The 24112-nt window shown below is 30.4% G+C and overlaps 1 protein-coding gene across 4 annotated transcripts in view; it reads right to left on the bottom strand.

The window, feature by feature from the left end:
- Nucleotides 1-24112, bottom strand: part of LOC145318556 (uncharacterized) — a 547717-nt gene that overhangs the window by 308639 nt on the left and 214966 nt on the right. The window contains exon 1 of one of the 4 annotated variants that reach the window (XM_080159920.1): nucleotides 2242-2343. The exons of the other annotated variants lie outside the window; for them this stretch is intronic. Within the exon in view, the coding sequence (XP_080016046.1) occupies nucleotides 2242-2327 (86 nt within the window). The 5' untranslated portion in view covers nucleotides 2328-2343. Of the gene's footprint in view, nucleotides 1-2241; nucleotides 2344-24112 lie in introns of those variants that run through there. 4 annotated transcript variants of the gene reach the window in all.

A 24112-nucleotide genomic window follows, 5' to 3' on the forward strand; every position in this document is an offset into this window, starting at 1 on the left:
TTTCGGTTCATTTCTTAAATAACTTACCTAAAAATATAATTAAAATTAATAACCCCAAAAAAATGTAAGGAGATTAAAGATTCAGGGAAGATTCAATGAAAGATATCTTTCTACAATGATTTAATATCTTCCATTTACTAAGTAAATAAGCCTTGTATGTTTATTTTTTCAAAGCGAAGCTTTGTTATAATTAGGGTATGTCTGTCCGTCCGTAACGGTTAGCTCTTTAATTGTAACGGTTAGCTCTTTTCTTTAATTTAGACATGTTAGAATTGTCTTATCGATTCCAAACTTTGCATGATGATTCATATAACAATTAGATAAAAGGGAAGTATGTCTATAAACGTTATCAGAAAGTCCGTACTTCCAATTATAACATGTTGATTTTTAAGTCCTAAATATGTAAGCATATCATTAAATACTATCACTGTTCATTTGTCCTACTATTTCAGAGCTTCGATTTTATGGATGTTGTCATCCATGTTTCAGAGCATTTTGCTCTATAACAAATAAACAATAAATCTAGAAATAAAAATCTGGTTTTGTTGTTTTTGATTGAACTGCAACTAAACTTTAAAATGTTTCAGTGAAAAATAGGATTTCAGATTTCTTACTTTTTAACTAGATAAAATTATTAAACGCTTTTCTAAGGTCTAACTGATTTAAATATATCCTATTTTTTTAAGACTTGGGGTGTATATTTAAAGGTGATTATAAAATGGAAGAAAACTTGTATACTAAAAATTATAATAAACAAAAATAACCCTTCTGTTATGTAAATTAATTAATTTTTTCACTGATAGTTTGTTCCATCCAATCAAAAAATGATAAAAAACATGTTAGAAAACCTTTTGAATCCATGATATTTGGCAATTTAAATCATATAATATTTGTGTTTATTTCTAGGGTTAACTGGATATCCGACTGAGTTCTAATACCGGATATCCGATTCTGGCCGGTTATCTGGCCAACGTTAGATATCCGGGCCAACTAAAATTATAAAATAAATTTTTTCTTGATCCCCGCTATTTTCCTAATGAGAAAAACGAGAAAAAAAAAACATTTAATTAAAAAGAACATTTTATTTTCTGGTTTGTGGAGAGAAGTGATTAATTTTGTATTGATTTTTCACTGACTTGACAGTTTTAATTTAGCCACAGTTCAAATCAGGAGCAGGAACATTTACTAGTAATAATGAGGGAGAGAGAGAGAGAGAGAGAAAGCCCTAAAAACTTTTAATAAACTTTGATTGTTTGATGTAAACTTGCATTTTCGAAGCATATCAAGAAATAAAATTAATCTACAGAAGGGTTAATTAGTTTATCATCATTTGGGTTGTAAATTGACCTATCCCGCAAGATAAAATATACAGTATATAAACGTTTCATTGATGCTATAAATTTTGACACTCAATCATCTTTAAATTTTAAAGATTTCATTTTTTTACTTTAAATAGTAAAACTATAAACTTAGAATAAATTTAATTTTAGAATGCATATCCCTACCAATCTTTCAAATCAGCCGCAGACTTTTACAAAGGATAAGGGTATTGGTAATTTTGATATATTAATAAATTAAATCAATAATTTCAATTTTATTAATACAAATATGATGTGGGGGGGGGGGGGTGAGGGATGTCTTATAAGGTTGAAGGGAACCTCTTAGCATATGATAGGTTGAAGAAATTCTATAAGGAGTTGCCTTGTATACTTTTCAAAGTTTGTTAAAAAGTGTCTTGTTTTTTTTTTTTAAGGGGGAGGGCCGAGGGGGTACTATCTTTCTCAGTTCCAAAAGTAAAACTCTTAGGATGTGGTGACCATCCCATACCATTAAATGTCTTAACACCTGCTTCTTTTGTGAAGAAGGTTTATTTTTCCCTATTTCTCAATTCAATTGAAAATCTTTCACTTCCAAATAATGGAAATGGTTAGTAGGAATTTATATGTAAAACAATGATGTCAAAATAATAGCAAATGGCCTATAAATTGATGTAATTCTAAATAATGATACATATAGAACTTTGGGGGGGGGGGGGACTAGTGTAATACACAGCCCATTGTCCCCCATTGTCTCTCTGGTTTTTTAGTGTACAATAAAATGCAGTTACTATGAAAGAAAATTAAAGTAATTGAAATACACAGAATTTCTTATTGTTTATTAGTGGATTTTAACAATCTAAACAAAAAATAATATCAATCAAATGTGTAATGTCATAATCAGTGATTTATTGACAATTCTTACCTAAAACCAGCAAGACAGTTGAGTGTATGCTCCAGGCAAAAGCACGGACTATCGCGACTCACTTCTGATGCCTCTTTATCTTCCATCTTTATAAACTTTCTAGGTACTTAATGCAATTTAAATTAGATGTTGAAAATTTAAAAATTATTATATCTAACATGATTTTAGCCGAATAATCAAGGTTTTTATAATTTATAATTATAAATTATTATTTTTCTGAATACATCATATAATTGTATTTTTTGATGGAATTCTTTTGTACTAAACACATATTGCAAAAATGAATAAAAAATGCTCATGTATTCTAAAAAAATAGCAGTACATAGAAATGTAGAAAATTGTATAGATAAAGAGATAATTAAATTCTATGGAAAAAAATGAGGTAAAGATTGATTCTAAGACAGTGCAGTGGAAAATTACTGTGAAAATATTAAAAATAATAATGGAAATTATTGGTTTATGTTTATTTCTTTTATATGTCCAGTAATATATAATAAACGTTTAGATCGATGCTTTCAATTAGCTTAGTATTTTGTAAAGGAGAGGTTTTAGGCTATTTAGAGTAAAATAGGTCAACCTCTTTGGGAACAATGCCACTTCTTCCCCCCACCCCCCTTTTTTTAAATACTTTTCTAATATCTCAGAGTTTAAATCTCAAAAAGCTTCTTTTAATCAAAATGACGGTCTAAACTTCAATTAACAATTTAATATTGTCTCCAAACCTTTGTTTTTCCTGTTTTATCATTAATATTCATATCCTGACATCCCTGCTGTAAATGTATAAATTGAAAAGTGCTAGCGAAATAAATTTGCAATTTTTATATTTGCTGCAAAAATACTAGTTAAGGTAATGTTACGGATAAAAGTATTGTATAGCGAAAAAGCACTAATGTATAAATTCCTCTCTTCTTAATATTGACACATTACATAGTAAGTACGTTAATTCGCATGAAAAAAGTTCAAAATTGAAAAACCCTAGAAACTTATTTAAAATAATTTCGTAATCCCTAATTTTAGAAAAATCCTAATACGTAAAGAAGTAAGCTTTTTTGTCCGATATGGTTCTCATATACAGTAAAGCATCTTATGGGTCCATGAAAGGTTCTTAACTATTTTGGGGGAGGGTATCTCCGCCTTCCAAATAAAAATGACCCCCCCCCCTCTCCCAAAAAATACTATTTCTTTTCAAATTTTTTAAATGAGGGGGAGGTAAATTACCTTAAGTGGCCCTAGAGGATTGTAGGGGGGGGGGGGGCTAATACTTAATAATAGAAAAAAAACATTATTTTTTTTGCTTTAATTTATCCAATCACCAGTATTACCCTCACTGAACAAGGTTGCAAAAAATCACAAGGTCATAAATCTATCAATCTATCACATTTTCTCACTAAAAAATCCACATTAATTCACTTTTTCAACATATTCAATGCAAAAAATAACTTTTTTTACTTTGACTCTATATCACACATTAATTTTAATGTGAAAAAAAATATAAATTAAAATACAAAAGAATTAATCTTATTTGGCCAAATTTATGAAATTACATTTTATTTCTAATTCTTTCATGTTATATTTGTTTTGTTTTTTTAAATAACCCACCTTAACTTTAAATCACTTTTTTGCTTTAACTGACATACTTTTTACCGATGATTTAACAACAAAAAAATCACTATGTTTATTTTTTTAAAACTTTCCTTTTTGTAAAACTGGATAATTTGCAAAGAGAAACACAACAAGAAGTAGGTTCAAAATAAATTGCAGCTGTGCGTGCGTGTATGTGTGTGCGTGAGTGTGTGTGTGTGTGCCTGGGCTGATATAGCTACCTAGGCCATGTGCCTCGTATAGTAGCGGTCAAACTACACTACTAAACATATTTAAGCCACAACAAACGTCGTTCACTCAATACAGACAATATTATTCATTAGCAATAGTTATAACTCTACAACAAATACGAGATAATAAATGAATTAAGACATGTTGAAACAGATATTGTCCGTTTGTCTGAATTCTTAAGCTTTTATTTTTATGGATGCAATGATCTTATTATATTTCACAGATTTTTAAAGTAGAATTTTTGAAACTATTTTGAATGATTTTTTCTCTTTAAAATACAGGAACACCAAAATAGCTACTGAGTCTGACTGACCCATGTTATAATCTCTTGAATCATTGTACTTGTCGATTTTAGTAGTTTTTTTTTAATATTTGTCCAATTTAAATATATTTTTGTAGGTTATATAGTTAAGTTTATTTTGGTTAACTCAAAAAATAGCTTAAAACATGCTAGGGTTAATACAAATATTCCCTAATTCTGCTATTTTAGTTTTTCCGATTGTGAATTTAATTCCGGTAGTTTTTTAAGGACCCGTATGCAAAACTTAAAGGATATTTTAAATTGTAGAACAGGACAGACAAATATTTCTAAAGATTTAAATTGTAAACAAAACGAAATCTTTACAGGAAAGATGCATTTAAAGTTAACTTTATATAAACCAGAAATATTAAGGGATCAGACAATCGACGACAAATCCCAAAAGATGAAATACTCCTTCTGTATAAATAATGAAATTATTGGTTTAAAAGTTTGGACACTGCTAGTCTGAACCAACCATTTAAGATTTGATAAAGGTACTGAGCTGGATCTTTATATGTATAGCCGTTGCCGTAGCCGTGGCCAGAGGGACAGCCACTAACCTAATACCGATCTTTAAATCAAATTGGCTATCCGTGGCCACAGCTATATGCGATCTTTAAATCACAATCACTTTTTGAATTTTCAGTAAAAATATGAAAAAATGTTAATAATAACTTCAAACATTTAAAAATCCATGTTTTATTGGCAGCACTGGGGGTGCCGACGGCTACAACTACGGCTACGACTACGGCCACGACAACGGCTACGGATACGGCAACGGCTACACATTTAAAGATCCAGCTCTGAAGATTTTAAAGGCAATAAATGAGAGACTGTATTTATATTTAATTTTTTGGGATACGTATAATTTGCAGTCCACTGTCATTCCTGGCATAAGCAGATTTCCCAAAAATATAACAATCGAAAATAAAAACAAATTTCCTCAAAGGTTGATTAAAATTATTGGCTCGAATTTAAAAGAATATTGTTTAGTGTTCTTTTATCCTCTTCTAACATTTCCCAAAAACAATCTTAAGCTGGCAAAGTCAGAATCTATGTAGAAAATAAAGTTAAAATAGTTAATAGATATAATCCAGTTTTTATACAGTTTGTATTTGTTTATCAGAATACTTAACTCTTCTCAAGCATTCTTTTAAATCAATCAACTCCTTTTGAATATTTCACTGTATTTATAATGTTTTGTTTTAAACAAGAATGAAACAATTCATAGATTCATATATAGATTCACAAGTATCTTTTTAAAGTTTTTTTTCTGTCTTCTATAACATAATTATTTTTTTTCAGTTATTGCACTTTATTAAAATCTTTTTTTTTAATATTAAAAGAATATAATTTGAAGTTTAAGACAAGGACAATTATATCCAGTAATAGCTAAACAAAACAAAAATAGTAACAGTAAAGTGTCAAAGAGTAAAAAAAAAATTCGGGTCTAGTCCCTTTCGTGACATCGCACCTTAAGGGGCTATTCTTCGTATTTTTCACAGTAGGTTTTCTCCTATTTCTAGCCCCTGCGGGGGGCTCTAACCCTGCGGGGCCAATTACCTAACCCTGTTTGGCAAATACCTAACCCAATATAATCTAACCTAACCTAAAATAACTATAAAAAGCCATTTTAAAAATACGACAAATCGCCCCTTAAGGTGCGATGTCACGAAAGGGACTATTCCCAAAAATTCGTAGTTAAAATGAACTTACCCTTGCTATAGAGTATCTACAATGTGTTAACACAAACGTAATTAAATTTAGATTAATTTTTCAGTCTTTAAGTATGTATATCTTGAAGGGGTCAGTTTTAATTTTTAGGTTATTTTGAAAAATACAATGAAAGCAGTAAAAATCAGGGAAGCTTAAGGTAGGGCATTGGATGATAAATTTTTCATCCCTTTAAATTTAATTTCAAACTTGGCTTTTGAAAGGGCTGTAGATTGATTTATCTGTGATGATTCCCGCTCTCCCTGAGTTTAAGCGCTCCAATGAAGCGAATATAACCCCTAGCAGACGACAGGGAAAGATATCAGCAATTTTAATTGATCTTAATCCTGCATTTATAATACAAAGTAACTTTATGTGTGTCCGTCTGTCTGTCTGTCTGTACGTCCGTCTGTATGTCTATCCCGTAAGACCTCGGTAACCACTGAACCGATTGGATTCTACTCTTCAGGGAATATACCTACTGGTCCTGTGGTGGTTTTAGGCTATTTTCTTGTTGGTTGGGACAGACACCCCCCCAAAAAAAAATTTTACACAGTTAATTTAAAATAAATGGTTATTCTAAATCTGCCAATAAAACAAATTAGTTCCAGTTATTTTTTAAAAAGCCATTCTCGGAAATATAAGTAACGAACAGTGCAATATTGTGAAAAAAATAATCCAAATCACATTGATTTTTTTTTCATAGATATGTAAACAAGCATGACAACATCCATGAATAACTAAGTTTCAATCAAATATAATACATGCTATGATATGAACAACAGACTAACTGAGGTACATAATAAAGTATATACTCAAGGGCTGTGGTAATCCTAACAAGAAACTTTTAACAACTAGCTTTAATAGCAGCCGAGTAAATCTAAATTTTCAACTAAACTAAGCTTACATTCGATGCTGATAAAAAAGATAAATGAATGGAAAAAGGTTGGGTAGATAGATAGATGACACTTTTTTCCTATTTTTTCCATGCATAATTAGTGTCAGCAACATATCTTAATTTGTGACTTTACAAACAAGGGGATAATGGATAGGTGAAAGATGATTATTAAAAAATCTTAAATAAGACTAAATCATTGTTTAAAGCTATCAATATTGAAATTTTTATTTGTTAAAAACAAAATATAAATATGATTAGTGCAAAATTTAAGTAATTTAAATATAATTATTATATACTATATGCTAAATTATAAATTTGTATTGTTCACCATTGCAAAATTGGAACTAGGAACCTTTAAATTAAAAGGTAAGTTTGCTAAGCAATTTTCATAATAAGGAACGTGTACGCTTAGTTTCATAATAATTAGACATATTTTACTTAATTAAATTTACTTATCCCTTGATGTTAGTGTCAAATCTAGTGTGCTTTCACTTATGCAAAACATCTCATCCGCATAAAGTGTAACATATTCGCAATAAAACATGTTAAAAGGGTGTTTTATTATGAGAATAAAGCTAAATTTTAAATGTTTTACTAACATATTAAGGTCTCCGCAGCTGGCTTCTAGGGGCTCTGTATTCAAAAGGGTAGGAAAAACCAAAAAAAATCACTTAAATCTTATAATAAAATAGCCTAAAACCAACCCCATCAGTTCAATACTTATCTAGATCTTAAGCTACAGACAGAAAAATATAATAGGATATGCGGTCCTGTTGATTTAATAATGTGATATTTATGCGTAAATGTATAAACACCATGAAATCTCTGAAGAGTTTTTACAGCAAAAAGTAGAATGAGGTTAATGTTAAAGTTATTACGAGATCATGCTACGCGTTTTTTCTTTCTAGGTTTGTCTTTTTAATAGATATAATCTAGACAGTGCAGGCCATACTATTGGTTAGAAAGTGTACAGGTTTTCATACGAAAGGACAGTTTTTTTTTCATTTCATTTGCATAATGAGTCAGCTATAAATAGTCGTATTTCTTAGGATAAAGCTTTTCTTGGATAAATTATATAGTGTAAAAATTCCACTCCTCGTATAATGTGAAGCATATGACAAAACATGTATAATAAGTGAGCTATGAATAGTTAAATTTCTTAGCTTTCGAGAAATAATATCGTCACAAACTCTCTTCGCTAGAAGTATTGGAATTAATAAATTACAACAATAAATAAACAAAGGTATTTGGCTGCCAAAACATCCCTTTCAAGTTTGACAGATTATGGGGCAAGTTTGACCTTACAGATTTACTATATGTATTGTCTTTTCATTAAGGCACAGAACTAATATATTTTGATTATAAAGTACGTTAACTATGGCGTAGATACTGTAGAGTATATATTCTACTCAAACTCTCAAAAATAAAAAAAAGTCAGAGTACAAATTATTCAATTTACTGTATAACAGCTTACTTTTTTTGTGCTAAATTAGACTTTTGGTTCTTTCAGTACAACTTTTTTTATGAAATCTTTATTATAGCTATAAAAAACAACACAAAGTTCTGATACTTTAAAGTCGAAACTAGTATAAATAATCTGCAATAGCAAATCCTCAATGATATACAGACATCTCGCAGAGTGCGTAAATGCACGCATAATAAAAAATCAACGCGTATTTTCTTTAGCCAGGTGGAACTTGTGAATTCTTTCTGATACCGTATATGATGTGCAAACGTAGCCTTACTTTCAGCCATTTGGCCTCTAATAGCCCATATCAAAGCAATTGAAAATAAAGACACCTGACATATTACAACGGACTTCTCTCGTATTCCTGGCTTGATCCAGTATTTGTGTACATATAATCTCTTTCTAATCCTTTTGAATGCCAAATTGAAATTCTGAGAGTTGATACACATTTCAATACAGGCATTCCAGATATATTGCTTATGGAAAAAATTTACTACCTGTGCCCATTAATTCGTCATGAAATAGGACGATTGTAGTTTAATGGTTTTCCGTTTAGTGATTGCATGGGGTTTTACCTATCTTATATCAGGGGAAAAGGAAACTTTAGTTTTTAAATTATACTGGTACTCAAAGTTTTATAAACACGTTCTATCATATGTTGGGTTGAATACAGACTAACAGTGTCTAAACTTTTCAACCAACAATCTAAATCTGTCGTTCAGTGTCTTATCCCTAAAGATCCATGCACAAAAATTCTACATTCCCCCACCCTAACAAAACCCTGTACACGTCACTGCAGCCAGGATATACCCTTATTCCTGGTTTCAATATCGTATTAACCTAATTTTTAAATAAATTCTATTACATCTTTTCAAACATTTTAAATCTGATTCAAAATACATAATATCTGTCATAATAGTTATTGACAACTTTTTCTAAAAGTTTACTTTGAAGGAGGACACATATTTAAGTAACGCAGTAAGCGAAGAAAAATCTCAGAATACAAAAGGACCATCTATAATACAAAGTAGCTTGATGTCTGTCCGTCTGTCTGTCCCTTAAGATCTCGGTAACCACTGAACCGATCGGATTCTACTCTTCAGGGTATCTACCTATTGGTCCTGTGGTGGTTTTAAGCTATTTTCTTGGGGGGTGGGACACCCCCAACCCCCCCAAAAACAAAAAAAATTCCCCCCATTTTTTTTTTTTTTTTGTAAGAAATATCCTTGGTCCTGTGTAGAAGATTTCCTTTGTGGAATATTTCCTTTGTAGAAGATTTCCTTGGTCCTTCTTATTATTTTTTTTTTTTACAAATTTCACCTTACACTTTTTTTACCATCTCTTAGGGCAAAGCCCCTAGAGGCTAGGGGCGAAGCCGCTAGTAGACTATAAAACAGGAAAAAACTGCGAAAGTACTGTAGACTATATTGGAAAATAAATATTAGATCAAACTGTTCTTGTAAGCATGGGGGGGAGGGGACATTGGGCTGTTTACTACACTAGTCCCCAATGTCTTATAATGACGTTTTCTTACTTGTTGGCTCAACAACCATGGGGACTTCAATTATTTGTTTCATTAAGTTGAGTGTCCAAACGACAACCACTAATTGTAATCTACAAAAGGGGCAATTTTGTATCATTAGGGATGTATATCGATTATCGGCCATTGTCATATGAATTCTAATAATCAAATAATAGAACAGGACTAAGCAATCGGGAAAAAATGCATAACATTTTAAGAATATAAAAATACTTTAGAAATGAATACTTATTGTTATAAGCTCTTTTCCTTTTGAATATCTACAAAAATTTTTATATGTATTGGTTTAAAATTGAAATATCTAATGTTTTACTCGCTCTATTTGACACAACATACATTAGATCTAGTACAGCTCACGATAAAATAATTCGAGAATCGAACTATTAAGAAAAACTAAAAACCATTATAGTATACTCGTTCAAACCGGCATAAGAAAAACTACGAATAGTCTTTAATAGCCAAAAGAAAACTTATGTGAAAATGTCTTTTTCGTGCATTTATGAGGGCTGCGAGACAACTTCTTTTTAAAGTCTTGGGAATAATCCCTTTCATAACATGGCCCGATAAGGGGCGATACGTCGTATTTTTAAAATGGCTTTTTATAGGTTATTTTAGGTTATATTGGGCTAGGTGATTGCCCTACAGGGTTAGGTAATTGGCCCCCCAGGGTTAGAGCCCCCTGCAGGGTCTAGAAATAGGAGAAAAGCTACTGTGAAAAATACGAAGAATCGCCCCATAAGGTGCGATGTTACGAAAGGGACTATACCCAAAGTCTTTGCAGGTAATAAAGAGTCATTTTTTATATTTAAATTGTAAGTTGTGTTGGTAACATAAGCTTGCATAAAGGGGTTGTCAACACCCTCCTAAAACAAGATATTAGGAAGGACTACCTTCCCATTCTTTCACCTGGCAAAACCCTGTGCATGCCACAGGTTTATGTATTATATATTCTATGTCCCTATGTGTGTGGAGCATAAAACAAATATTAGACAAGAATAAAAGATGGTTGCAATAAATATTTCTTGTCTGCCAAATAATCAACTTATCAGTTCATACATTTCAGCAACTTTCAATTATTATTATTTCATATAAAAATATTCATATTCCTTAAGGAATGTTGATAATAACGTAGAGCCAAACTTTTGCATCAGTCCATAGACACTAACAGTACAATTACTTTTATTGCACTACCTTTGTCGCGAGTTTCGGATTACGGATCTTAAGTTCTTATTTCGAAAAATAGCTTGAAACCAACGTAGGCCACATCGTTAGCTTTTCTAGAAATAATCTCCCACAACTATCTAAGCCGCGCATCATCAGCAGAAAAATTTATATTTAAAAAAGTTGACGTATAAGCATGTCCATAAAGTAAATTTTAAAGCAACGAAACAGGTTTAAATTGTCAGGTTATAAGTGGCTGTCAGGTTTTTTTTTTAAATTTAATTTAGAAACTGCAAAAATATTGTTTGGTGGATTTGTAAGAACACTTAAGCAAAAAGTCTGGGAAAATGAGGATTAGGTGCAAAACTGTGTTCATTTTTTAATGCACAAATCAATGCATGGTACACCGGGGGGCAAAGTTATTTAATTTGATTTCATGCAAACTTCTCTTTCTTATCTATTTGATCTATTTTTCATTAAGAAAGAATATACAATAACAAGCAAAAAGCAAAAGCAAGTCGCAAAAATGCTGAGAAAATGTCAAAAAATGTAAAAGTTTGACTATATCAAAGATATAATATCATATAACTCAGAGATATATTTAATATTATTATTGACCAAAGTGAATTAAATCCTTGCGGTGTTTCTGTAATAATACAAAAGATAAAACGGTCATTTGCTATTTGTAATAGACAGACAAACATAAAACAACAAAAATATAGAAACAGCACTTTTAACATTATGCTTTATATTCATGGGACTCCCCATTTCAAAAGTTTAAGGAGTAAAAAAAATTTAATTTGGTAAAATTGATTTACGAACTATCTATTTAAATTTTTAAGTATACCATATTGTTACAGGAATCCTGAAGTATGGTTTAAAATCGCAGGACTATTCTAAATTAACAAAAAGGGCTATCCAGACAAATCTATAGAATTTGCTATTTCTTTCGTCTTAAATATGTCTGTAATGTAAAAACACTGAGCTAAAGCCGCGGCCCAGACAACATAATTCAGTTCTCCCAGGAATCTGAAGGGATAAGACATTGTACAATAAATTGGTTATCCCCACAATAACGATTCACAAAATTATGAATTTTCTAGATCAAAATATTTGTCAGAAAAGTGTATATATTGAAGGCTTCTAAAGCCCACTATACAAAAAAAATACACAAAGTTTTTGTGCCATAAAAAAAGTTGTGGTCAAAACAGATCTATAGTATAGGTGTATATGCAGACAACTACCTCCCTTCCTTTTTCAAGGACCTCTTTCTTCTGCTTCTAAATTATTTTCTGCTACTTGGCTGTGTTAATATAAGCGACACCATCGGTTGATTTTCAATGACCCAATAGAATGGTTGCACAAGGTGGTTGCGATGGGGAGATAGGGTTATTTAACCCTTTCGCCCTCTAGTGTTTTACTTCAATATGGACCATTTAATTTTCAGTTCATGTTCTCTTCCTCCCTGATTTCCTACAATGTTCTTTTCTTTTGGGAAGGCGGGAAGGGAGGAAGCTTAGGAAAATGGGTGGAAAGACGGTTTTATTGTGTTGTAATTTGAAGGAAATAAGGTAAAAACAAATACATTTACTGCATTAGGTGTTTCTTGGGTGCATAGCTCCTCTATACCTGTTTTTTTTCTTTAAACCTTAAAATGAAAGAAAACATGTTTAGGATATTATCTCTTTTAATATGTCCACAAATATCTTTTACTATGTTCTTAAATTACTAAAAAAAATCTTTTTAAAAAGTATGAAATTAGACTTTTGTTAGCTCATAATTATTAGGGAAAGGAAGGGTTGTAGTAGTTTTATTGAGACGTTTTCTTTTATTATTTACTTTTTTCTATGCTTTCCAAGGCGCCACTACTTATGGAAATTTTCAAACTTGTTTGTGTTGCACAAGCCGATTATATAAACTTCCATGCCCTGTGTTTTATAGTAAATTTATCTATCTATATCTTTCTAAGGTTTCAATGGAATTCCGCCCACTACCGTACCCAAGTTCTTAGCCCCTGAAGGTACCGTTAGTACAGTGTCATTTACCTAACCTAACTAGTGTTATGGCTATTTTGTGAAAGTAAAATGTTCGCCCTTTTAATAAATATAGAACTTCTAGATGATCATTCACTTAATTGTACCTTTTGGAACATAGTGAAGGAACTATCCAACCACAATATTGGTTAGAAAGAGTGCACAGGCAGTTATATTTTCGTTTACTCCATTAACATGGTTGAATTCGGATAATTGTGCCTGATAGACCATATAGGGTAACAAATCTATTACATTTTTTTATTTAAAGAAGAGAATAATGGCAATAATTTAATGTACATCTATTTTTTCACCCAAAGATTACATTTTTTTTGAGAAGTTACTTTGAGAGGAGTTATTGTAATAATAAATGCTGTTATAATATGCAGCTCTGAAATTTACAATATGATACAACATAATTCTTTATTTCTCATCTTATTCCTATATCCCCAGAAATTACATAATATTATCTAGAATAGTTGTCCCTATCTCTCTGAACTATATTGCCCTGTGTTTTATACAAGATCTAATTTGGGTTAAAACTTTACATTATTTTGCTTTGCATTACTTTATAAGACATGGTTTTAGACTGTTCTGACAACAATATCATTTAGGTGCAGATTTATTGCTAAAAGACTTGAGCATTGATAAAAGAAATACCCAACAGACAATAAACTCTTTGATTGCACAACCATTTTTTACCAGAAGTTCTAGTTCTGTTTGGTAAAGCTATGCACATTTTTTTTGTTTTATCACTGTCCATCAGGTTTTACCATTTCAGGGATCGTAAGGGATAAGACAATGTTTGATAAATTCATTCAAAATGATGATAAACAAAATGACCACTTCCGTAGATCAAAATTATTGGTTTAACTAACAGTTTACAATTTCAAAAGTACAACGAATTAAATGAAAACTTTGGGTTCCAGTATAATTTACGGTCAAATTCCCCTCCCTCCGTGATTTTTTTATAATTCAGAATTTCTATCCCCAACATTTTGAATCTCACACATTTCAATTTAATCTACATATCAAATATGGTATGCAATCAATTGTGTACAAAAACAGTATATTTGAATTGCAAGACTAGCTCTACACATCAATATGCAGTATCAGAATAGCCATTGTTATATCCGTAGGTTCATATTAGTCAACTAACTTTTTTGCGTTTTATTACAGAGAACCTTAATGAGTACTGCCCCCCCCCCCTCTAATTAAAAAAAGTAATGAGGGAGGGTAGTTTTTAATTTGTTTAGGGCAGGTTAGGTAATGTTATATTGGATACTCGGTTTGTGTTTTAGGGTTCGGCATAACAAAAAAAAACCACCCCGTAATTATTTATTTATTTTAAAAATAATGAGGGGAGTGGTTGGGAGGGGTGGGGGATTATCAGTGCTTAACACTTTGTTTGAAAGCACAAATATTAAAACATTTTAACAACTATCCTTTTTTTACATTTTATTTGTGTTTTAAATATTTTGACATTAAGAAAAATGTTACCTACTTTTGATACTTTAAAATATTATAAGAATTATTTTTTCTTTTTGATTTGCGTATTTGTGTAGTAATACAAATTTGCTCATTTTATAATTATGGGGAAATGAAGGCACACAATCAAATTCAGATTGAAAATCTAATTTTACAATTTGGTTTGTAGCGGATTAAGGCCAGTTCAGGAACAAAGGGTTAAGTGCTTTAATAATAGGTACATTATTTATCCAAGTCTAAATACATATGTTATACAATATCTACCCCCCCCCCAAAAAAAAAAAAAAAAAAACAATCAGATATCAGTTACTATGTCAACAAAAATTATCAAAAGTTATGAATAAAACTGAAAATGTCAACCCAATTATACTAAACATAACCATCACACATAAAAAAAACCTGTATTTCAGGAATAAATATTGCATAACAGCATGATACAGGGAGGATGGGAATATTAAGCTAAATTGTAAACTGAGGTGGATTCTTAAAAAAAAGTTTGCCCTAGTAATCGCTTAGTGGGGCAAAATTGTTTTCTTGAAAAATCCTCCAAAATCACATAAAAAAATCTACAAAAATTAAATAAAATCTTATTTTAATAATCCTTCTATGATTTTGTTTAATTTTTGTAGATTTTTGATGTAATTTTGGAGCATTTTTCACAAAAAAATTTTGCCTCACTAAGCGATTAGTGGGGCAAATTTTTTTAAAGAATCCACCTCTAGTATCTACAGTTTTATAACCGCAATCAGTCATACATTTGGCTCATAAAGTCTAGAGGCTTTTATTAAATCAAGATTGGGTTGTACAAACCTATGGTATTCCTACTTTTCCACCAATAATTTAAATTAACAGAAGGGGTAATTTTGTTTATGGTAGTTAGGATAAATGAATGTGTACAATAATCTATCGTAACTTAAGTAATTAAGGGGGTAAGTAATCATATAAAGAAAAATAAAGAAGATTAAGTCATTTTAATTTTCGGTACATAGGACAAACGGACATAACATTTTTATTGAGAAGCTTCGCTCCTTAAACTAAGGTGGATAAAATGACCGAAAAAGCAATGGCAAATAAATCATTTTATTGGATCATTGGATCGTTAACCGTGTAAAGATAAAACTACCAAATACTTTTTTATGTTTATTTGAAAGATGAAAAATGTATATCTTTAAAAAAGTAAGTTAAAAATTTATAGATAATATTATAACATTTGATAATATATGACACAACATATAAAAAGCTTATGGGGAGCTGTTTCTTTTTCTTTTAAATTAGATTTTAAGCCCAATTGAATACACGGTCCTAAGATACTAGGGGCACACGAAGATTTATCAATATAATATTAAATTGCATGAATTTACTTATCTAGGGAAGTTGTATTCAAGTTATAAAAAGGTCAAACGAACATAAAATGTCTACAGTTAAATATATGAAATTGTCTAAATTGTATAAACATATCTAGTGGTAAAATGGGCGATAATGATTTTTTCTATATTAGAAAGAACATCATAAAAGACATAAAAATATATTATCAATATTAATATTATAAGCTTGCTCCTAATATTGATATTAAGGAAGATATATCTATTTATTTATCTATTTTGCTATCTATCTATCTCTCCATTTATTTATCTATCTATCTAAAGATAAATGTTCTGACATATTTTCATGTCGATATAAATCTAATATTAAGCTTTCTAGTGCCAGAAATGTCTTTTCACAAAATAGTTCTAGAAAATTTTCTATATTTTTTATCAAACTGTACGTTTAGATATATTTATTGTTGCTAAAATAATTCTAAAATCACCAAATAAACAGTTTTGAAGACGATCACACAATTATTTCATGCCTAAAATTCAAAACTAACTGTCAAACACGTTCTATTAGTTTGACGAACAGACCCTAATTAGAGGAATATTTTCAGTTCTAAATGAAGGTTATATCTAATTTTAACCTCATTGGATGTAGACTTTATAAGATGAAATAAGTGTAACAAAAAATGTCTTAAGAAAAAGAAGAGGCACACAAAAAATTATCCACTTCAAATTATTAGTAGGATCTATAAATATAATTCTTATAGAATAATTATTTTTAATGACACATATGTTATTGTACACAAGTAGCGCAGTAATAATTTGCGTAAACCACTTTTAAAATCAATTGGATGTTTGTTGTTAATTTGTTTGAAATTACTTAGTTTGTATTGAAAATATTCTTTAAGCACCAATTTATGACAGTTTGACTTTAAAATAGTATTTGATAATAATTCAATAAATAAAAGTATCTATGAAACCTAAAATCTACAGATATGTTCTCTATATTACAAGGTAGAAAATTCTCTGTCTGTCTGTCTGTTTGTACCGAAGGATCTCGATAACTGCTGAACCGATCGATTTCTACTTACAAGGGTAGCTTCTCATAGGTCCCAGGTAGGTTTAAACCTATTTGGGGGAGGGTACCACCACCCTCCCAAGAGAAATCACAAAAAAAATGAGAAAAAAAATTCTATATAGAGACTTGAACACAACATAGAAAATAATTACATATTTAAAATAAAAAATAAACAAATATTTAAATTGCCACTAGAGGCCTCTAGGGGCATAGCCGCTAGTAAGCTTTTTTATCTGTAGCGAAGGATCTCATTAATTGCTGAACCGATATGGTTCTTCTTTAGAGTGAAGCTTCTTATAGTTCCCATGGTGGTTTTAGGTTGATTTATTTTTTTATAAAAAATGGCGTTGTATGGTTTTAAGCTTTTTTTCTGCCCTCTCATATCCCTAGATACTAGAGACGCAACCGCTAGTTTTCCATTAAAGTAACATTAAAATGTTTAATGTTAGTACAAAAGTACAGTTTGTCTTAAAAAAAATACCTACGTATATTTCTGTTTATTTTATTCCATGTTTTATTTTAATGAAAACAAATGTTATGGGATCTTTTTCTACCTTGAATTCTCTTCATGTCAAGACTCAAGACGGATTTTCAATTTCAACAAAGATTCTCTCGGAAAAGGTGAGAAATTAAGTGGACATTGCCAACAAATTTTAAAAAGGATAGATAAGCATTAGGCTAGAAAAAAAAGGCTCTGAATGATGATTTTTTTAACAACGTAGGGAAACCTTTGCAATTTTGTCTTAAGGCACTAATGTGGTATAGTCCCTTTCGTGGTAATGCCCCTTAAGGGGAGATTCTTCGTATTTCCACAGTAGCTTTTCTCCTATTTCTAGCCCCTGCGGGGGAATCTAACCCTGTGAGGCAATCACCTAACCCAATATAACCTAACCTAACCTAAAATAACCTATTGAAAGCCATTTTAAAAATACGACGAATCGCCCCTTAAGGGTCGTTGCCACGAAAGGGACTATACTCCACTAATGTTCTATCTATAGCAGACAACAAAATTCATAATTGTTTAACAGTTGTCTAGAAGTTTTAAATATGCATGGAAAGCTCTAATTATTAATGCCACGCATTTACCATAACAGCAGTAGGTATAGTTTATAACGTCATTGGTTAAAACACAGTTCTGCACGAATTCGAACCTATCACCTCCACGATGACGCGAAGATTCGCTTGGCTTTGCTGTATAGTTAAGTTGTAAATTTACTTATTTCCAAAACTTAAAATAAAACTCCTTGATTTTAAATAACATTCCCCTGTAGTAAATTGAAATAGATTACCATTATATATGCGAAACCAAATTGGGTAAAATAAATATCAAAATTATAAGATATCTAACATTTAATTTAATGGATTATTTATCATTTAAAGTTGTATAGACATACTATGGTTTGTTTCAAAATCTAATAAAGTCGAAGAAATGGAAGGACAAAGTAATTTGAAGATTAATGCTAGATGATTGTTCAGAAGCCCATCTTACAAAGTAAATAAATAACAGAAAGACTCCGGACAAAGTGATACATTAAACAATAGTTTTACCAAAGTAATTTGTGGTTGGACAAACAGAAAGAAATATTGAATTATAGAGTAGCTTTATAACAAATAAAATGTTTTACTAATGTATATTATTAACTGTAATATAAAACAGATGTAATTCTAAATTTAGAATGTAATCGAGCCACCATTAAGATTTATGTTGTGTGTTAAAAAAGAAGGGAAAAAAGATATTTTCGGTTTAAATTACATTTTAAATATCATAATTTTTAGTGGCGCAGCAAATATAACATCTTTACTTCAAAAGTTAAAATAGAAAACTTGAAAAAATGTATTTATACTTAAAATTATACGCTAAAATGTCAAAAACCATGGGCTTTAGCTCAAAAAAGTTTTTCAAAAGAATTTTGTTTTTAAAAAGCATGGCAATTACTTGGCTGAAAAAATTTTCCTTGAAAAAATAATAACAGTAAAGTACATTTAGACGGTTTCAAAATGAGGAATACTTTAGCTTTCATTTTAAATAAATCATTAAATATTATATAACTCATAACATAAAAAATATTTTTTAAAGTAAAATAATTAAGTTATAAGGAAATATTTGGGTTAAAATTAATTTCTCTGGTTGGCCTAGAAAGAATTTTTTCATTATTTAAATGAGTGTTATTACAAATAAACCATTTTTTTAGCTTTTTTTTGTTTCTGAATTTCTGTTTTTTTTTGTCACCAATGCACTTTTTAGAGGGCCTTTAAGTGGAAATACAAACAAAATCGTTTCTAAGTAACGCCACAATAACAAGTCAAAAAGTCAAAAAAGGCATTTTAACAATTGGTAAATTGGTAGAAAAAACTTGAAATACGAGAAGAAAAAAAAATATAGGTACCAAAGTATTGATCTTAATTCGGGAGGGAGGGGGGTGGGGGAGATTATTATATATTTTATTGCCCTATTCCTATATTCCTGAATTAAAGGAAAAGTAATATCATAAATTGAATGCATATATTATAAAAATATCCCTTTAACTTAAATAACTTGCTCTAACATCTGTAATAAAGATATTGTCAATTTTGAGGAAAATTAAATAAAAGGTAAAAACAGAAGAATAGAAATACTTTAAAACGAAACAAAATTGCAGCCTTTTTTAAATATAGCCTGTAGTTAGTTTCAGCAGAGCTTGTGTTAGCATAGGGTTGTCTTGCACGTACGATTATACTCGAAAAAGACTCCCGCAAGGTTAGGTTGAATGGGTAGAATCTTATTGGGGGGGGGGGGGGGGGGCAATCCAATGGAAACGATGAAAATAAGGATAACTTAAACAAAACAACTTATTACAGTTGATATACATTATATCTTATCTGAACTAAAGTTATCTTAAAAGTAACAGGAATTCTATGTGTCTGTCTATCTGTACCGAAAAATCTCGCTAACCGCTAAACCGATATGGTTCTCCTTTACAATTTATTTTCTCATATGTCCTGGGAAGGTTTATAGCTATTTTGGAGAAGGGTACCAGCTCCATGATACTTTAATCCCCACCACTTACCACCTCAGGTGCCCCTCGAGGCCTCTAGGGGAAAAGGCGCTAGTATTATATATGTAATACTGTCTGATTCTTTGGAAATATGTAGTATTTGTTAATAACAACAAATGCGACTCTAGAATAGACAAAAATATGCAACTTCTAATATCCTTTATTCCTGACTGGCCAATTACAAGGCAAGAGATTAAAAGTAATTTCACAGCCGTGGCATTTTTACAGGGATCCACAGGGATAAGAGTAAGTCAATGGAGGATAAATTAATGTACATTTGTCTAAGTGAACGATTTTTAAACCCGCGACCAAAACTTAACACGTAGCACATTCGCTAGTAGTAGAGGAGATAAATTAGAATCCTGGCTCAACATCAAGCCATAACTAAAGACGTTAAAAATTAATCCTACTGCTATAGTTGCGGATGTAATGTCTTGGTCAAAAACAGGCACAACTTTTTATCATGCACAGTTCGGACTTCCAAACAAATATCGTGCAATCTAGAAGTTGGTTGTCTGTTTTTCTGTTACTTAGCTTAATGCCCTGGGTGTTTGGACATAAAAAGGAGTAATTGGCTCTCCTTAATTATCCTTGGTTGTGGACAGCAGCCAATCACATGAAGTAATTGAGAGGTAAAAAAGGTAAAAAAGTAAAATATGTTTGTAAAATTATGTAAATGAACTATGCATGTTATATTCCCTTGTGTATATTGTTAACTACATATTTATAATATTAAAGAATTTAAAAATGAATTTGAGCTGTGTAAGGAAGCTTAACCTTGTAAATGTTTCATGCAACATTGACGGCGCTTTCACACAAACTGCCTTGTTGAGCACTGAAGTCCCCCAATACTTATTTTTAAAATAAATTGAACATATGGGAGAGGGGGGAGTTTTCTGTTTGCAGATATAGACCGCACAGGGGTCAACCCCCCCCCCCCCATTAATTTTTAATTCAATTAAAAAATAGGTGGGGTAGTTCATCAGTGCTAAAAAGCGAAATCGCCACATTGACTAATAAAGAAAAGGGGATAAAAGTATTACAAGCATGTCAAATATTTCTTCATACATGTTTTTAATAGCGAAGTTACTCTTAAATTTCTGAAAGTCTGTCTTTTCGTCCGTTATACAGATTTCGTGATTTCTATTATTCTACGCTGCTTGTTTTCATCCTTGTTAAACTATAATTATCATGAATATTAAACTTTTAAAAAAGATTTACCTGAAACATTTCTATATTTTTTCAAACATGTATAAAAATCTTACCTAAAATGCAAAATAAAATATTAAAACAAAAGATCAACATTCGGCGATTTGACTAATTTGAAATTAACACACGAAGGGGTAATTTTGTTTATCACACTTTGGAATGAACAGCATATATCATACATTGTCTTATCCTTTAATAACAAATATTTCACATTGATTAACTATTCCAAATTTTTGGGCCACTCTGCAAAATTTTAAAATTTTACATTTTGATAACTTTAAGAATGTAACTGTAAGCTCAAAAATGATTGAAGATTTTTTAACCAACCTTTTTGTCAATTTCTAAAATTGCATTTTTCAACTATTTGGAAAATCTGAAGGCACCCTGTAAATGAAGGATATTTTAAGATATATAATACAGAGAGAGAGGGGACAGTTTTATAATAACGTTTTCATATTCGTTGGCTTTACAACTTTGTGGACTTTAGTGAATTTTGATTGGATGGTTAATTTAGTTAAGTGTTCAAACGTTTAAAATGCTAATTTTAATCTACAGAAGAGGCAATTGTGGAGGATGTACATCAATTTATTTGCCATTGTCTTATCCCTTTAGATCCCTGTATACAATATATGTTGTGCATGACCACAGAAACATATATTGTATGTTAATGTGTCTCCAGGGACCAGATAGAGATTTATATTGTATTCCACAACACTTTGGACTTTATACAATTAAGCGCATTTTTTCACAAACTGAAATGTTTTTACGCATTTTTTAAATCTTGCGAACACGGTGAAGGTAGTTTTATTGGGTGGGGGGGGGGGGGCTGTGGGAGGGAGTGAATACTGGACTGAACCTTTATTAAATCATAATTAGGTGGTTCAGACTAGCAGCAATGTCCAAACTATTCAACCAATTATCTTTAATCTACATAAGGGATCATTTTGTCTTTTTTTTTAAGTTCCTTAAGTTTACACAAATAGGGAAAAAATATTTAAATGTCTGCTATCTGTAAAATTTGCTAAGTTATGGCTACTCTGTTTTACAAAGTGTATAGATTACTGGTGCCAAACCACTTATATACAAAGATAAATTATTAATACACCATTCCAACTTCTTATAACACTTTATTACATCTATTTGATTTCTTACATCCTATGTATGCAGGGAGTAAGGGAGGGGACAATGGCAATTAATTAAATTTAAGAGTTTTCTCTGAAAGGCAATGAAATCCAGATTTATCCAGAAAATTTGAAGAAAATTGTAAAGAGTAAGTTAATAAAATCTATAAAAGCTATAAAATAAGAAAAAGTTCTAAGAAAAAAATCATTCATTTGAAAATTAGATTACTAGTACATCAGACATTCTGTAATTAATTACTAGAACAATCTTCCTAGAACTTGTTCACCCCATATTTCTAAATTTTGAAATATTAAATTTAAGGGTTCTTAGATTGTTTATTACACAAATATCACAATAAAGTTTTTATCTAGGAAATGCTATTTTTGGAGAGAAAAAAATTGTTAAAACCAACTAATTAAGATTTAATAAAAATTTTCAATTTTAAGTGTTTCAATTTAGTTTATCTATCTATCTAAAAAGTATCTACCTATGTCTGTAAAAAAAAACTTTAACCTATCCATAAACCTTCTATCTATCTATATACTTCTGACCTTTTCAAAATATTGAAAATATTGTTTTTATAGTGTTAAGTTGACATGTAACACATTTACAAATGTGTTACAATATTATTTTTCTTATAAAGTGTATTTTCAGTATTTAGTTTTCATTTCTAAATAAAGTTACAAGTTTCTACTTCAGAGAAGGGAATATGAATTTTATATTTTTAATAAGTACATCCATTCTATGAGCTCAGCTTTTATAGCTGCATTCAATTTTTGTTATCAAAGACATAATTTTAATTTAGAGTCTAACATTTATACTTTTTCAATCCTATATAATAAAAAAGTAAGTTTTTTTGTCTGTTGCTGAAGATTTCGTTAAATACAAAACTGATTAAGTTCTTAATTTCAGGGACGCTTTTCATAGGTCCAGGATTGTTTTCATTCTCTTTTATTTTAAGATACAAGTCTAGAAAGGTTTTAGGCTATTTTTTGCCTTCTCAACCCCTTCGAATACAGAACCCCTAGATGCTTCTTTACTTAAATCTTTTTCTGTGTTGTTGTATATAATTTCCCTATTTATTTTTGAGAAATATATTTATTGAGTAACCGCATCTAGAGTTACTAGAAATTGATTGCAAACAAGAATTAGAAAATCCATCCTTTTTGTAGAGTAGGAATGTTTTTTGTCTGAAGCTTAAGATTTCAATAACAACTTAACAGAGTTGTCCTTGTTTTAGATAAGGTCTGGAATAGTTTTAGGCTTTATTTCTGTTGGATTTATGATACTTAGGATACAAAGCACCTAGATGCATCCGCTAGTTATAAAGAATAGAATAAAATATTATAAAAAGAATTTTAGGCAAATTTGCAGTTAATAAAATCAAACTAAATTTTAAAAAAATGAATTAAATTATCTATGTAGTCATGAACTTAAGTTACTACTGGAGTAAAATAGATTTTAAATGACACAACCCAATTATATAAAAGCTACGCTTGTAATAATTGATTCCGGGACAAATATGATTAATTTGATTCGTCTTGACATTTTTAATTTCCCGCGGGAGAGAAAATATTTTCCCCTAGACAAACTTTTCCCCCTGACAAGTTTTCCCCAGATGAAGAGTTGAAAAAATGTCCGTATAAATTAGCAAAAGGTAAAATGGCCATTTCACTTCAACT

This window comes from Acartia tonsa, chromosome 5, assembly GCF_053477335.1.
Source record: "Acartia tonsa isolate MP-2025a chromosome 5, ASM5347733v1, whole genome shotgun sequence".
In the NCBI taxonomy this organism is placed as follows: Eukaryota; Metazoa; Arthropoda; class Copepoda; order Calanoida; family Acartiidae; genus Acartia; species Acartia tonsa.